At 56.0% G+C, this 14,745-nt stretch overlaps 2 protein-coding genes across 2 annotated transcripts in view; both read right to left on the reverse strand.

The window, feature by feature from the left end:
• C1QTNF5 (C1q and TNF related 5) overlaps positions 1-746 on the reverse strand; it is a gene marked incomplete in the record, with an annotated part of 2,034 nt that extends 1,288 nt beyond the window's left edge. The window contains 2 exon segments of the mRNA XM_014589276.2: positions 11-185; positions 543-746. Coding sequence (XP_014444762.1) covers positions 11-142 — 132 coding nt within the window.
• A 166-nt stretch (positions 747-912) lies between these two features.
• MFRP (membrane frizzled-related protein) lies at positions 913-7,708 on the reverse strand. Its single transcript, XM_006152311.3, has 13 exons — positions 7,557-7,708; positions 7,362-7,464; positions 6,892-7,002; positions 6,674-6,817; positions 6,344-6,557; positions 5,809-5,939; positions 5,589-5,714; positions 5,269-5,345; positions 3,341-3,492; positions 2,512-2,642; positions 2,267-2,398; positions 1,610-1,737; positions 913-1,529 (listed from the first exon to the last, which is right to left on the reverse strand). Exons 1-13 carry the CDS (start codon positions 7,608-7,610, stop codon positions 1,305-1,307), a joined length of 1,728 nt encoding a protein of 575 aa, XP_006152373.1. The 5' UTR covers positions 7,611-7,708; the 3' UTR covers positions 913-1,304.
• Between the last annotated feature and the right edge of the window lie 7,037 nt (positions 7,709-14,745).

The following is a 14,745-nucleotide window of genomic DNA, read 5'->3' on the forward strand; positions in this document are numbered from 1 at the left end:
CCGGCAGGCTTTGGCTGCCATGGTGGCCTGGCGTGCCCGGAAGGCCGGGCTGCCCCGGGCACAGGCTGGGGATCTTGTTGTCGTCCAGCGGGGGCGAGCTGACCGCCAGGCCCAGGAGCATCAGGGCGACGAGCGGCCTCATGGCGCTGGGACCGGGTGCCCGGACACCGGGGTCCTCTTGCAGTCTGTGGGCCAGGCAGCGCTGGAGTCGGGACCCAGGATCCGGGGACCCGCCTCCCACCCCACCCCGGCGCCTGGTCCCCACCCCATCGTCGGGCCACAGGGACTGGGCGGCCGCGCGGGGATGAAGAAGCGGGTGCCGCCAGGCCAGAACCCGGAGGGCCTGGGCAGGAGCGAGAGGAGAGGCTGGCACTCCTCCCCCAGCCCGGCCGGCGCGATGAAGAAGCGGGTGCCGCCAGGCCAGAACCCGGAGGGCCTGGGCAGGAGCGAGAGGAGAGGCTGGCACTCCTCCCCCAGCCCGGCCGGCGCCCAGGCTTTCCCGCACTCCCCTCCCCCGCCATTCCCTGCTCCGCCAAACTCACCCCTCCCGGCTCCCCAGGCCCCGCTCTCTCGAGGGCCTCCTTGGGGGCGCTCGCTACCCCGGACCTCCAGCCGGCCCTCCTCCCGTCCCTGCGCGCCTCCCCGGCCCGGCGCCCTGCGTGCGCCGTCCCGGTCCCGGTTCACTCCGGGCCGGCTCCGCTCTGCTCCTCCCAGACTCCAAGAGGAAACCGGTCGTTCTGGGGCCAGAAGCTCCGGGCCGGGGAAATATCAGGGAAATAACTCGTGGTGTCGCCAGGCGGCCGGCCAAAGTTTGGGGGAAGAAGGAGGGGGAGAGAGGCTCCCGGCGCGCAGGGAGGCAGTACCGTGGGAGACAGACACGCAGGGCCCTTCCCTTGCTGGGACGAGAGAAGGGGTGGTGGGGGCACAGGGACGGAAAAACGGAGCGCGGGGCGTCCTAGAGGCAGCCCACCTCCCCGGGCTTAGACCAGGGCCTGCCACGGTGGTGCGCACTCCATACGTTTAAGCTGAATATAAACGGGACAGTCCGAAGGCACGGTGTTAAGAACCTGAAAAGCAGATGGACACAGGACAACAGCGAAAGCCAGGCAATCTCGGTGGGAGACCCGTGTGGGAAGCCGTCTAGGGTGGCTCCGCCTGGAGCCAGCGCAGCTGCCCTGGGGCAGGTAAAGGGACCGGGAGGGGGAGGAGTCCAGAGAGGATGGGTAGAGGCCTGGGGTCCCCTCTTCCTTTGTTCCTCTGCCTGCAGGCCCTGATAGGCTCAGAGGGCAGAGACCAGCCCTGGGTCAGGGCTGAGAACAAGCTTCCAGCCCAGCTGCCTCTGGCAGCCTGTTGCAGTTGAAGGGCCAGGGGGTACCCAGTAGTGCCAGGCCAGACTGGCACTGCCGCTCTGCCTCCTGGCAGACAGAGCGGCAGGGGGGAAGGACACTGCCCAGCGGGGTGCAGCGGGGCACAAGCAGCCCGCAGAGGAGCCTCCGGAAGTTCTGGTAGCAGGGCAGACTTGTCAGGCTCTGTAGAAGGAAGAGAGCCACCCTGAGCCCCCTGGGTCCCCTCCCTCAGGGGTCTCCCTCCTCCCCTCTGCTCCCAGCACCTTGTAACCTCTGAGGACCTCTGCCACCTCCTCCTGGGTGGCCATGCCCACCCAGATGTTAGGGAAGGCCGTGGCGTTGTAACTCAGACCAGTGCACATTTCCACCTGGACGGGCTCACAGGCCAGCTCTGCAGGGGTGAGAGGGGAGGTCACCGTGGGGACCGCTCACGGGCTATGTGACCAGAGGCCAGTCCCTGATCACTCTGGGCCCTTGTGTCTGTGTGGGTCAGATGGCGCAGTTGTGAGACTCGAAGGCGATCCCAAGGAGAGGCTCTTTCTCCCGGGGGCATCCTGTTGTCCTGAGACCCTGCTGCCAGCACCCACGTTTGCCAGCCCGGGCATCTGGCAGGTGGCTCTTTCATCTTGGGTGCCACATGGCAGCCATGCCTCAGGGTCGTGGGCACCTGCTCCTTGTAAAATCTCACCTCAGTCTTTGGGGTGGCTAAGGACGCCCCAACCATTGACTCCCGGAGACCCATCTCCCTGGACTAAGTACCATTGTCACCACCAGCTGAGAGTCCCTCCAGAGTCAGGGGGAGGAGACCTAGGTGGCCCCCAGCCCTAACCAGGGAGGACAGGCTGCTGGGTTCCACCAGACGGGGGCAACCGCCTAGGCCTGCCAGGCCCTGCTCAGGGCACCCAGGGCGGGCTGCTCACCTGGTGGCGGGAGCAAAGGGCTGCTGCAGTTGTCACCGCTGGCATCTGCACAGGCTGTCCACGTGTCACACACCCACTGTAGACCTCTGCACCCTCCGTCCTGGCAGGACAGCTCTCTGGGCCCACAGAGGTCTGTAGGCACAGGGGCATGGCAGTACCTGGGACGCGCCTGAGCCCCTCCTCCCAACGGGGCCCTTCCCTGCAGGTGCCTTGACTACCCCCACCCGCTCCCCGGGGGCACCTACTCTCTGTGGCATTGACGGCCCGGTAGGTGGCTGAGAAGCCTCCGCTGCTGATGCCCTGATCTGTCCTGAAGAGCACCGCCAGTTCGTGGTGCGAGGAGGCGAGGCGTGGGGGAGGCTCTGCCCCACAGAACCTGCCGGAAGCAGAGTAGTCCAGGGCATGGTGGCTGTCCAGGGTGTGGAGCCCCGCAGGCCTCGCTCTGGGGGGGTTCTGGGCCAGGCCAGAGGTGAGGGAGACAGTCACTGACTCAGAGAACCGAGTCTGGCGAGGAGGACAGTGCCAGTGGACAAAGAAGGAAACTGCCCAAACAGCGCCTCTTGTGCACGGGGAAGAAGTGGCCCCTATCAGGTGGGTGAGAAGGTCCAGACTAAGGAGCGTTTGGGAAAAGGCCTGCAGGCGTGAAGGATTTGAGGTGAGAGAGAGAGCAAGCATTTTTTGGGGGGGGGAGAGGATTTTTTTTTTTTTTAACTATAGGGCACATGTGCATGCCAGAAAGACAGAGAGAAATCCCCGCCCCCCCCCGGGGGGGGATGGCCACGCTGCAATCACTTCTCCTCCACTCTCCTGTCAGGATCTTGGGCATGCACACACACGCACCCTGCATGAGTTTAAGCCACCAGGTCCGAGATTCGAACTGCAGTTGACTGCATGGGAGTCCAGCAACACAGCCATTACATCAACTGCTGGTTCCCAAAGGCAAGCATTTTTACGGTGATGATGAAGACTAGCAGAGAGGATGAAGCTGGGGAGGATGCTGGGCCAGCGTGTGGGGAGCCCCGAGCTCAGACCGTGGTGGACCGAGTTCCCCGCGCCCCTCCCCTGCTCCTGTACCTGCCCAGGAGGCTAAGGGCCCCGGAACCGCTCAAGCTCTCGTACACCTCCACGTAGTCGAACTTGCACTCGTCCTGTGCTTCCAGGCTGAAGTTGTGGAACTCTAGTTCTATGCCGTGGCCGGCAGGCACTGAGATGTGCCAGGTGCAAAGCTAGGAGAGGGCACGGAGAGGTCTCACAGGCTCCTTCTGCGGGCACCCAGGCTGAGCACCAGAGGGCTCTACCCCCCTCCCCCACTGCAGGCTAGGCAGGGTGTGGGGCCCGCTCCCCTTCCAGCCTGTATTCTTGATGGCGCTTAAGATAGGAAGGGTGGGCTGGCAGGTGGTGTGGTGGTTAAAGGCACTGGATTCACACATGGCTGACTGCGGTCGAGTCCCAGGGCTGGTGGCTTGCTTTCCCTTTTTCTCTTTCTCTCTCTGTTTCTCTCTGGTCAAATTAAAACAGAATAATAACAAATGGAATTAAATAAATAAATTTGTAAAAATGTAAGAAGGACTGGGCCAGCCAGATGGCATGGTGGTGAAGGGGGCTGGATCCCAATGGATGACTATGTGGTTCGAGTCCCAGACCCAGCAGCGTGGAAAATATGCTGGGTACACACATGTGTGTTCAAAATCCTAAGAGAAGAAGGGATTGCAGTATGGCCATCCCCCTGGGGGGGTAATTTCTCACTTTTCCTTCATTTTTCTCTATCTCTCTCCAGTGAGGGCAGGCGCCCTATAGCAAAAACAAACACAAACAGACAAACAAAAAATAGGAAGGGTGGGGCCAGCAGGTGGCGTGCTGGTTAAGGCACTGGACTCCCACGTAGCTGACTGAGGTTTGAGTCCTGGACCTGGCGGCTTGCTTTCTCATTCTCCCTTTCTCTCTCTCTCTCTCACTCTGTCTCTCTCTGGTCAAATCAAAGAATAACAATAAATAAGTAAATTAATTAATTAAAAATGGCATCGCTGTCTTTAAAAGCATTTAAATAGAGAAATAAGAAGGTTTCTTCTTTTGTTAGAGAGTATGTGTGCACTTGCCAGAGAAAGACAGAGAGACAGAGGGAGGGGGAGAGGAGGAAGCACTCCCCATGGCGAATGGCCACACTGCCACCCCTTCTCTACTGCTCCTTCCTATTGGGATTTTGGCCACACATGCATGTGTCAAGCTGCCGTGTCTGGGACTTGAACATCACTTGGTCACATGGGATCCAGCTGCCTTAACCACCACACCACAGGGCTGGTCCAGAGGAGTTTTTTTTTTTTTTAACAGATTTTTGCTATCAGACACAGGCGCTCATCAGAGAGACAGAGAGATAGAGAGACAGAAAGTGAGAGATCACCCCCCCACAGGGAGGATGGCCACATGGCAATCCTTTCTCCCCCATTCTCTTCTTGGTATCTTGGGCACACACACACATGTGCCCAGCATGAGTTTTAAGCCACTGAGTCTGGGATTCGAATTGCGGCCAACTACATGGGCGTCCAACAACATAACCATTACACCATCTGCTAGAGGGCTTTTTTTAAAAAAATAATTATTTTATTGAACTTTCATTTTCTCTTCTCTTCTCTTTTCTTTTCCTTTCTTTAATTTTCTTTTCTTTCTTATTTGACCAGAGAGGGACAGAGCAAGAGTGAGAGACAGAGGGAAAGTGAGAAATCAAGCTGCCAGGTCTAGGACTCAAACCGTGGTCGGCCATGTGGGAGTCCAGTGCCCTAAACCACGATGCCACCTGCAGGCCCCAGGGGGTCTTTTAAAAAAACTTGTCTGGTCTCAGAGAGTTTACCCAGCACCTGGGTATACAGCGGGGTATTCGGTTCCCTTCCTGCCTGCTTTGACCTTCCCAAGAACCAGGCAGCGTCGGCCATGCTGTTCTGGGCGCACTGACCTGGGTGTGCAGGTGCCCCATGCAGCCCTCCTGGCCCTGCACAGAGCCAGCTTACCTGCTGGTGTGGGTGCTGCTGCAGGTAGCTGGGAGTAGAGAAGGTGCCTTGGAGCCCAGTCAGATTCCCCCCGCACCCTGCAGAGAGGCAGAAGGCTCAGGAGTTTGCCAGGATCCTCCACCCGCTAGGACCAGAGTGACTGCGGGGTAAGTGTTCACTGTGCCTAAGAGAAGCGAGTTCTGGGCCAGGAGCAGCAGCAGGCCAGGAATGCTGATGAGGACGCCGAGGCTGGGGCTGAGCCCAAGCCTGGGAGCCCAGCCTCAGCCCACACCCGGGTCAGACGCCTGAAGCCGCAGCTGCCCAGTGCTGGGTGGCCGTACCTGAGAATTCAGCGCTGCAGTTGGCCTCGTCTCTGCCGTCAGCACAGTTGGAGAAGCCATCACACACGGAGTCAGGGTGCAGGCAGATGAGCTGGTCACAGGCGAACTCGTCCTGGGCACAGCTCCCTGGGGCGGCATCAGGAGTCAGAGCCCCCCTTCCCAGTCCGCCCCTTCAGCTGGTGCGGGCAGGGCTTGGAGCGGAGGGAAGTGGGATGCTCACCGTGCCCAGGGGCCACGGCCTGGTACCAGGCGTGGAAACCAAACCCTTCCACACTGCTGTCAGAGACGAAGGCCACCCGGAGGCCGCTGGCATTGGTGTTGAGTGTAGGGGGAGGTGCCCTCCCACATACCCTGCAAGAAGCCAGGTTGGGGGTGATGGAGGCTCCCAGCTCAGAGCCAGCTAGAGTGGAGCTTGCCTAGGCCCTGTGGTGCGGTTTCCTCCAGCCCTGAACTGGTGATGATGCAGTTCAAAAGGCTCATTTGATTTCCCAGGGAGTTCTGACCTTCTCTGCACCTGTACATGCATTCCCTGCAGCATTTATTCATGGGAGAGGTGGGTAAGAGCTCCATCGGACATATTGGGAAACTGAGATCAGAGAGGGTGAGTGACCTTCCAGGTCACACAGCAAGATGGGGCAGAGCTGAGCCCAGAGGTCAAGTTCTCCCTTTGCTGCCTTTCCTGCTGCAGCTCCCTGGTTCTACCTTCCAGGTGATGGTTCAGTACAGGGTGGGATCCCCTTGGGCAGAGGACCTACCTGAGGAGGGGACCTTCAGGCTCAGGCGAGATTTCTAAGCGATCAAAAAGACAAGAGGCCACGCTCTCTATGCTGAGGGTGTCGATCTTGAGCTGGATCACATGGTCTGTGGCCACCTGGATATGCCACACGCAGTGGGCGTTGGGTGGGTAGGGGTCTGGGTAGTTGGGACTGCCGAAGAAGCCCCTCGGGCCAGGAAGGAGCCCTCCGCAGGCTGCAGAGGTGGAGGTTAGAGTGCAGAGGTCAGAGGAGAGAGTTTTGCCCAGGTGCCCCTTGCTGACTTCCATCCCCTGCCTCCTTGGGCCTTCTCCAGCTGGCCTGGGCACTCACAGGCCTGGGGTGTGGGGCTGGCCACCTCCTGCTGCACGTCTGGGGGCCTGGTTGTCTGAAAGGTGGTGGTGCCAGGGGTGGTGGTGCGGCCTCGGGCCGGCAGTGGGCTGTGGGAGGCCCTGGGCGGGGGTGCAGCCTGCAGCTCTGTGGATGGAAGGAGGGTGCCGTTCAGAGGTGTGGTTCTGGGGGGCCCTTCTCCCTGCAGCCCGGGTACTCACGGGCCAGGATGACGGCCACCAGCAGTCCAAGCAGCAGGAGCAGCAGGCCGGCGAGCAGCAGCAGGCAGAGCCAGGAGAAGCGGCAGTCGGGCTGCAGCCCTCGGGGGCGGCCTGTGGCAGTCCACAAGGACAATGTGAGGCCCCCTTGCCTTTTTTTAAAGATTGTCTTGCCAAAGGGCAAGAGATACAGAGGGAAAGTGACAAATCACCCCTTGGGGGGATGGCCACATTGCAATCCCTTCTCCTCTATTCTCCTCTCGGGACTTTGGACATGCACACATAGGCACTTGGTATGTTTCTCAGGCCACCAGGTCCGGGATTCGAACCCATGGAGTTGGCCATGTGGGATCCAGCACCTTAACCTCCATAGCACCTGCTGGTCCTGGGGGCCCCTTCTCATGACACCCCCTCATGCCGTGCTCAGCTCCAAGGCCTCTGTCCTCCCCAAGGCCACCCTCCGAGGTGGGTACCGTGCTGGGGAGATGGGCCACTGCGCCCGGCATCCTCTTGGAAGGCAGGAAGATGACAAGGTGGCCCTGATTCAGGCTCGAAAGCAGGATTGCAGAACTCAGTCTGGAAGGAGAGACACGAGGACCGAGGCAGGTGCGTCTGCTGGGGATACCGGGGACACCGTGTCTTGGGAGCTCACTTCCTGTGGCCCTTACCTTGCTCAGCTCTGAGGCCTCCATGCAGAGGATGACATCAGTGTAGTCCTTCATGGCCCAAAGCTCTGCATGGCTTCCTGGAGTCCCCGCGATAGCCAAGACCCCCGAGGGCACCTCCTGACCCTGAACCCCGACCAAAGGGGTGGCCTCTACCCCCAGATGGAAAAGGCTACCAGGCTGGTTCAGGCTCCAGGCAGCTCTGTGGGAAAGGGCAGCGGCAGAAAGAATGCACAAGGGCACGAATGGTCCCCTAATCCAACTCAGCTGAGGGTGCTGACGCCAAGACCCTGGGGTGGCGGTTCTTAAAGGCACAGTGCCCCAGAGCGCCTAGCTGAGGAAGCCAGGTGCTCTGTGGGGGATGTGAGTGGGGGCTTCCTCACCTCACCCAAGATACTGAGTGACACCTGGAAATGCTGGAGGGAGGGAGAGCATGGGGCTGCTTTGCAGGCATGCAGAGTCCCAGGTGGGTGCAGCAGGTTGGCAGTCCAAGGCCTTGAGTCCTAAGGGCCCCAGGTAAGGTCAGCTGCCCACCACTCCTCCCATCAGGATGAAGGGGGCATTGGAGGTCCCCATTAGATGACCTGTGTGCCCAGTACAGGAATGAAGCCACGAGAGGGAGAGCATGAGGTGAGTTGGAGGGGCTGGCTGCCTCCCTGGGCCCCCGGCCTGCAGGAGGAAGGAGAGAGAAGCAGAAGGTGGCGAGGCCTTGCCCAGGGCTGGGTGTGGAGACCGCCTACTGGTGCCGTCTGCTGGCACAGGGCAGGAAGCCCACACCGCGATGGAACCACTCTGCCATCTCCAGAAGTGGAGTTCTCCTGGAAAAGCCCAGCCTGGCCCAACTGCCTTCAGGGAGAAAGGAGAGGGGTTGGAGGCCATGTGTTATTTCTTTCTTTAATTTTTTTTTTTTGAGAGAGATTTTTGCTATAGGGTGTGCGTGTTTCTTGGAGAGACAGACAGAAAGCAAAGAATTACCCCCCCAGGGGGATAGCCACACTGCAATCCCTTCTCTTCCATCCTCCTGGGATCTTGGGCACACATGCACACGCACCCAATGTAGGTTTGAAGTCACATGGTCCAGGACTTGAACCGCCGTCGGCCGGGTGGGAGTCTAGTGATGTAACCCTTCTGCCACCTACTGGTCCTGCAGTGAGTTATTTCCGGCTGCTATTTGTAGAATGGTACATTTTACGCCCTGGACAAGAGGGCTTAACACACAGTTCCTCTCCCTTTCATAATTCTGCGGCAGCGTGACTATTTTAGGCTCTGAGAGGGGACGCCACTTCCCCAGGTCACACAGCCAGTAAGAAGCAGAGACAAGTTGAACCTAGGACTGGGTAAATCCCTAGCCCATGTTTCCCACATACCTGTGTTGGAGCTGGGGTGTGCTGGGAGGGCGGAGGCTGCAGAGTGACAGGGGAACGAAGTGGACAGCCTCGAGGGGACAGAAATCACGGGGGCCAGATCCGGTTGGCCCGAGGCAGCTCTTTTTGCACGTAGGAGAGGGGCGACCCAACCTCCAAGCTCTCCAGTTGTCCCATGAAGACCCCGGGCTGCTCTTGTCTTAGGGGTCAGACCTCTCCTCGGACTCTCAGGTGTGGAGCCCAGCTTGGTCTTCAGGGAAGGTCCTTCCTGTCCTGGTGGGACAAGTGTCGTTTAAGAGGATGTGACAGTTCCCAACCACAAGGTCAGAAGGCACTTCCCTCTGGTCAGACTAAGCTGGGCAGGGAACCCCATGTGCCGAGAGCCTAGCTGGGGGCGGGAGGGGCTCCGCGGAGGGTGCCGGACTTGAGGACCCCCCCCCCCCCGGGTCATTTGGAGGACGCCCCGGCGCTGGCTTTGGAGAACGCCCTGGGCTGGCTTTGTTCCGAAGCCGTTCATTCACGGTGACGTTGTTCATGCAGGTCTAGCTGGGCACCGGGCTAACACAATCAACTAAGTCAAGGTGTCTGCTTCGCAGAGCAGGGCCTGGGATTTGTTTCAACTTTATTTATTTAAATTTGACCAGAGAGACAGAGAGAGAAAGTGAGAAAGCAAGCCGCCAGATCTGGGACTCAAACTGCAGTCGGCCATGTGGGAGTCCAGTGCCCTTAACCACCACACCCCAGGCCTGGGATTTTTTGTAAAGAGGATTGCATGGGACCAGCAGTTAGCGTAATGGCTATGTTGCTGGACTCTCATGTAGTCGACCGCAGTTGGCATCCCGGACCCGGTGGCTTAAACTCATGCCGGGCGCGTGTGCATGCATGCCCAAGATCCCGAGAGGAGAATGGAGGAGAAGGGATTGCGGCATGGGCACAATCACCCCTGGGGGGGTGATTTCTCGCTTTCTGTCTCTCTGTCTCTCTCTGTCTTTCTGGCGAGTGCACGCATCCTATAGCGAAAACCTCTAGAAAAAACAAAAGGATTGCAGAGATCAGAACTGTTTTCAAAGTAACATGAAAACATTACTTGCCTTTTTCACATTCATGAGAATCCAGTAGTTTTTTTAGATGCTCTAGGAAAGAGAGAAAGTGAGAAAGCAAGCTGCCAGGTCTGGGACTCGAACTGCAATTGGTCATGTGGGAGTCCAGCATCCTTAACCACCACACCACCTATTGGCCCCTCTAGCTGTCTTCTATGAAGCCTGACATTAAGAACATTTGCAAAAATGGAGCCAGCCCCAAAGCGCAGCACTTAAGCACTGCGCAGAGGAAGTTGGATCCTACATGGTCGACCAGGGTATGAGCCCCAGCCCTTGTGGTTTGATTCAAAAAGAAAAAGAGGGGCCAGCAGGTGGTATAGTGGTTAAGGTGCTGGACTCCCACATGGTCCACCAGAGTTCCAGTCCCAGATCTGGCAGCTTGAAACTCACACCAGACTCGTGTGTGCGCCCAGAATCTTGAGAGGAAAACAAAGGGGAAGGGATTGTGTCATGACCATCCCCCCTGAGGAGTGATTTCTCATTTTCCCTCTCAATTTCTCTCTCTGTCTCTCTGGGGAGCGCACATGCCTTATAGCAAAAGCCTTAAAAAAAATAAAAATAAAAAAAGAGGGAAGATGGTGGCGACCAGGAGGAAACGGCATAGGGGGCTTAGCAGTGCAGGAGAAGAAGCCAAAGAGAAAAGAAAGAGATGCCGGGACGCCAGAGACACAGCGCGTTGTGGCAGAGGGGGTGGAGGACGAAGAGAGAGGCCATGTCCTGGGCCGGTGTGCATGGGCAAGTGGAAGAATAAGGAACGAATCCTCACCTTTTCTTCCAGAACAATATGCTTTATTTTATTGATTTATTTTTTGGAGAGGTTTTTGCTATAGGGCGCATGTGCTTACCAGAAAGACAGAGAGAGACAGAGAGACAGAAAGGAGAAATCACCGCCCAGGGGGGATGGTCACGCCACAATCCCTTCTCCTCCATTCTCCTCTCGGGATCCTGGGCACGCATGCACACGCACCTGGCGTTGAGTTTAAGCCACCAGGCTGGGACTTGAACCACAGTTGACTACATGGGAGTCCAGAGATATAGCCATTTGCCAACTGCTGGTCCCAATTCACTTATTTTTTAAAAAACATTTATTTATTTTTATTTGTTCATTTGTTTTAATTTGACCAGAGAAAGACACACACACACACACACACATGGAAAGTGAGAAAGTAAGCCACTAGGTCAAGGACCCGAACCATGGTTGACCATGTGGGATTGTCCAGTGCCTTAACTACCACCCCCCCTGCGGGTCCTGTCATTCACTTATTTTTAAATTTGAACAGAGAGAGACACAAAGAGAGAGAAAGTAAGGAAGCAAGCCACCAGGTCCGAGATTTGAACTGTGGTCGACCATGGGGGAGTATTTAGCACCTTAACTACTATGCCACCTACAGGTCCCTAGCCCAGTTTCTAAGAGATGCAGGGATAGAAAATTTGCTGCAGAAAGTCCTGCAAAACACTGTCAGTCATTTAAACCAGAAGGCAGAGTGCCCAGATCAAGGGGCCAGGGTGGGGACCCTCTGCCACCCACGGGTTTTGTGGCCTTGAGCAAGCCTCCTCTAGCATGCAGAATCCTCCCTGCCAAAATGAGAGTGTGGACAAGGTGACCACTACAGTCCCGACTCTAAAGCTTTCTAGAAGGAATGATATATTTTCTGGGCACCGGTCACTTAAAAAAATGTTCTATAAACTGGGGCCAGGGAGCCAGAGATGCATGAGTCCTCTGATTGGGCATTTAGAAGAAAAGTGATTTAGAATGGTTGCACTGGAGCTGAGACCTTCCAGGTCCACCCATTCAATCTTTTTTTTTTTTTTCTAAGAGGTTTTTGCTATAGGGTGTGTGCGCTCTCCAGAAAGACAGAGACAGAGAGACAGAAAGCAAGAAATCACTCCCTAGGGGGTATGGCCATGCTGCAATCCCTTCTCCTCCATTCTCCTCTTGGGATCTTGGGCACACATGCACACATGCCCGGCGTGAGTTTAAGCCACCAGGTCTGGAACTCGAACCACTGTCGACTACATGGGAGTCCAGCGACATAGCCATTACGCTAACTGTTGGTCCCCCATCCAATCTTAATTAATAGATGAGGTGGAAACTCAGGAAGAGGGAGGTTCTCATTCACGGTTACACAAGAGCAGTTGCAGGGGGAGCACCTCCCCCAGGGAGAGGCCTGCTGGAACCCAAGCGAGGAATGAGAGAAGAAATGCAGGTTGCTAAGAGGCAAAGCTGGAGGGTAAAGAAACGTGGGCCAGACCTCCTTAGGTTTGGGGTCTGTGCAGCGCCAGGCCCTGTTGCCATGGGGACTGGAAACACCACAGGTTAAGTACTGCAGGAGAGCTGGGATGGGGGGAGAGGACCTGAGTCAGAGGAGCTGTATAGCAGCTGACGTTTATTTGGGGCTCGCCTACCCACTTGGCTGCAAGCCTGATGTTCCCGTTTTGAAGGGGACCCTGTAGTTCGGAGGAAATCATCAGCATGTAAAATCAAACTCTGGGACCAGTAGACGGTGGAATGGTTACGTCGTTGGACTCCCACAGAGTTGACCTCAAGTCCTGGACCCAGTGGGTTAAAACTCACACCAGGCGCGTGTGCATGCATGCCCAAAATCCCAAAAAGAGAATGGAGGAGAAGGGACTGCAGCATGCCCATCCCCCCTGGGGAGTGATTTCTCGCTTTCTGTCTCTCTGTCTCTCCAGCGAGCACATGTGCCCTATAACAAAAATCTCTTAAGAAAATAATAAAATAAGGGACCAGCAGTTAGTATAATGGCTATGTCGCTGGAATCCCAAGTAGTCGACCGCGGTTCACGTCCCGGACCCAGTGGATTAAAACTCATGCCGGGCGCGTGTGCGTGCATGCCCAAGATTCCAAGAGGAGAATGGAGGAGAAGGGATTGCGGCATGGCCTGCCTCCCTGGGGGGTGATTCTCTCTTTCTGTCTCTCTGTCTCTCTGTCTGTCTGGCGAGTGCATGCACCCTATAGCAAAAATCTCTCTCTCAAAAAAAAAAAAAGTAAAAATAAAGAAAATAATAAAATAAAATCATATTCTGGTGCCTGCTGGTGGTCATGGTGGTTAAGGCATGGGATCCAACATGGTGGAATGTGTGGTTTGAGTACTGGATCCTGTGGCTTGAAAATCACACTGAGCATGTGCCCAAACTCCCAGGAGGAGAGTAGAAGAAAAAGATTTGCAGCAAGGTCATTCCCCCTGGTGGGGAGGACGTTCACTTTCTCTCTCACCATCTCTGTCTTTCTCTCCAGCGAGTGCATGTGCCTTATGGCCAAAACCTTAAAACAAAAATCTTATTCTGGGGCCAGCTGATAGCATGATGGTTAAGGTGGGTGGATCCCACATGGTTGAATGTGTGGTTCGAGGCCTGGGCCTGGTGGCTTGAAAAACACACAGGGGGCTCTTGCAGCCTCACTTCGAGATGAACAGACGAAGGTGCTGCGCTTGAAAGGGCCGTGGCCACCGGCTGCCTACGTGCTGCGAACTATGCCTGATGGGCACCCAAGGACAAGGCTGTTAAGTTCGTCATGAAACCAGCAGGTGGTGTAGCGGTTATGTCGCTGGACTCCCACATGGTTGATGATGGTTCGAGTCCTGGACCCGGTGGCTTGAAACTTGTGCTGGGTGCATGTGCCCCAAAAATCCCAGGAGGAGAATGGAAACAGGGCTGTAGTGTGACCATCCCCCCAGGAGGTAATTTCTCACTTTTCCTGTCTCTCCCTCTGGCGAGCACATGTGCCCTAAAACAAAACACCTCTTAAACAAAAAGGAAAGTTAGTCATTGGAAACATAGAGACTGCAGCCGTCAGGGACATCTCAAAAGCAAGTGTCTTTGATGCCCATGTGCCCTCAGCTGTACGTGAAGCTACGGTACTGTGCGAGTTGTGCCATTCATAGTGCGGGAGTCAGGAACCGATCTCATGAAGTTCTGAGGGACTGAAAGCCTTGCCCCAGATTTAGACCTGCGGGTGCTGCCCCACACCCTCCACCAAAGCCCATGTAAGAAGCTGAGTCTTTAAGGACTGAAGAATTTTAGGAACTGAAAAAATGCAAATTACCCATTTAATAAAAGAAAAAAAGAAAACATGCAGATGGGACCAGCAGGCGGCGTTACATCTGGACTCCATGGCCGACCGCAGTTTGAGTCCTTGACCTGGTGGCTTCAAAATCATCCTGGCGTGTGTTGCTTGTGTGCCCAGGATACCAGGAAGGAAACGGAGGAGAAGGGGTGGCGGCATGGCCATCACCCCTGGGGGGTGATTCCTCACTTTCCCTCTCACTGTCTCTGTCTACAGTGAGCACATGTGCCCTAAGGCAAAAACATCTTAAAAAAAAAAAAAGAAGAAGAAGAAGAAAAGAAAATCATGCAGGGTTCATGTGTGTGCATGCCCAAAATCCTGAGAGGAGAATGGAGAAGGGATTGTGGTGTGGCCATCCACTTGGGGGGATGCTTTCTCACTTTCCTTGTCTCTCTGTCTCTGGAAGGCTAAAAAAATTTTTTTTAAGGAAAAAGAAAAAGGGCTGGAGCTGGCATATACATGGCGGTTAAAGGCGCTGGACTCCCACGTGGCCGACCATGGTTTGAGTTCCAGACCAGGAGGATTGCTTTCTCACTTGCCCTCTCATTCTTTTGTTCTGTCCCTTTCTGGTCAAATTTAAATAAAGTTAAATAAAATAATAATTAAAAAAAAAAAAAAAGCCCAAGGCGATGTGGGTGTGC

Source organism: Tupaia chinensis, unplaced genomic scaffold, assembly GCF_000334495.1.
Source record: "Tupaia chinensis unplaced genomic scaffold, TupChi_1.0 Scaffold000348_1, whole genome shotgun sequence".
NCBI classification, from domain to species: Eukaryota; Metazoa; Chordata; class Mammalia; order Scandentia; family Tupaiidae; genus Tupaia; species Tupaia belangeri.

Coding starts and splice junctions, on each gene's coding strand:
- MFRP (XM_006152311.3), bottom strand. CDS start 7,610: ATGAAGGACTACACTGATGTCATCCTCTGCATGGAGGCCTCAGAGCTG. Junction 7,003..7,361: donor TGGCCCATCTCCCCAGCACG/GTACCCACCTCG, acceptor GGACTGCCACAG/GCCGCCCCCGAGGGCTGCAG. Junction 5,346..5,588: donor CTGCAGCGCTGAATTCTCAG/GTACGGCCACCC, acceptor GCCTCTCTGCAG/GGTGCGGGGGGAATCTGACT.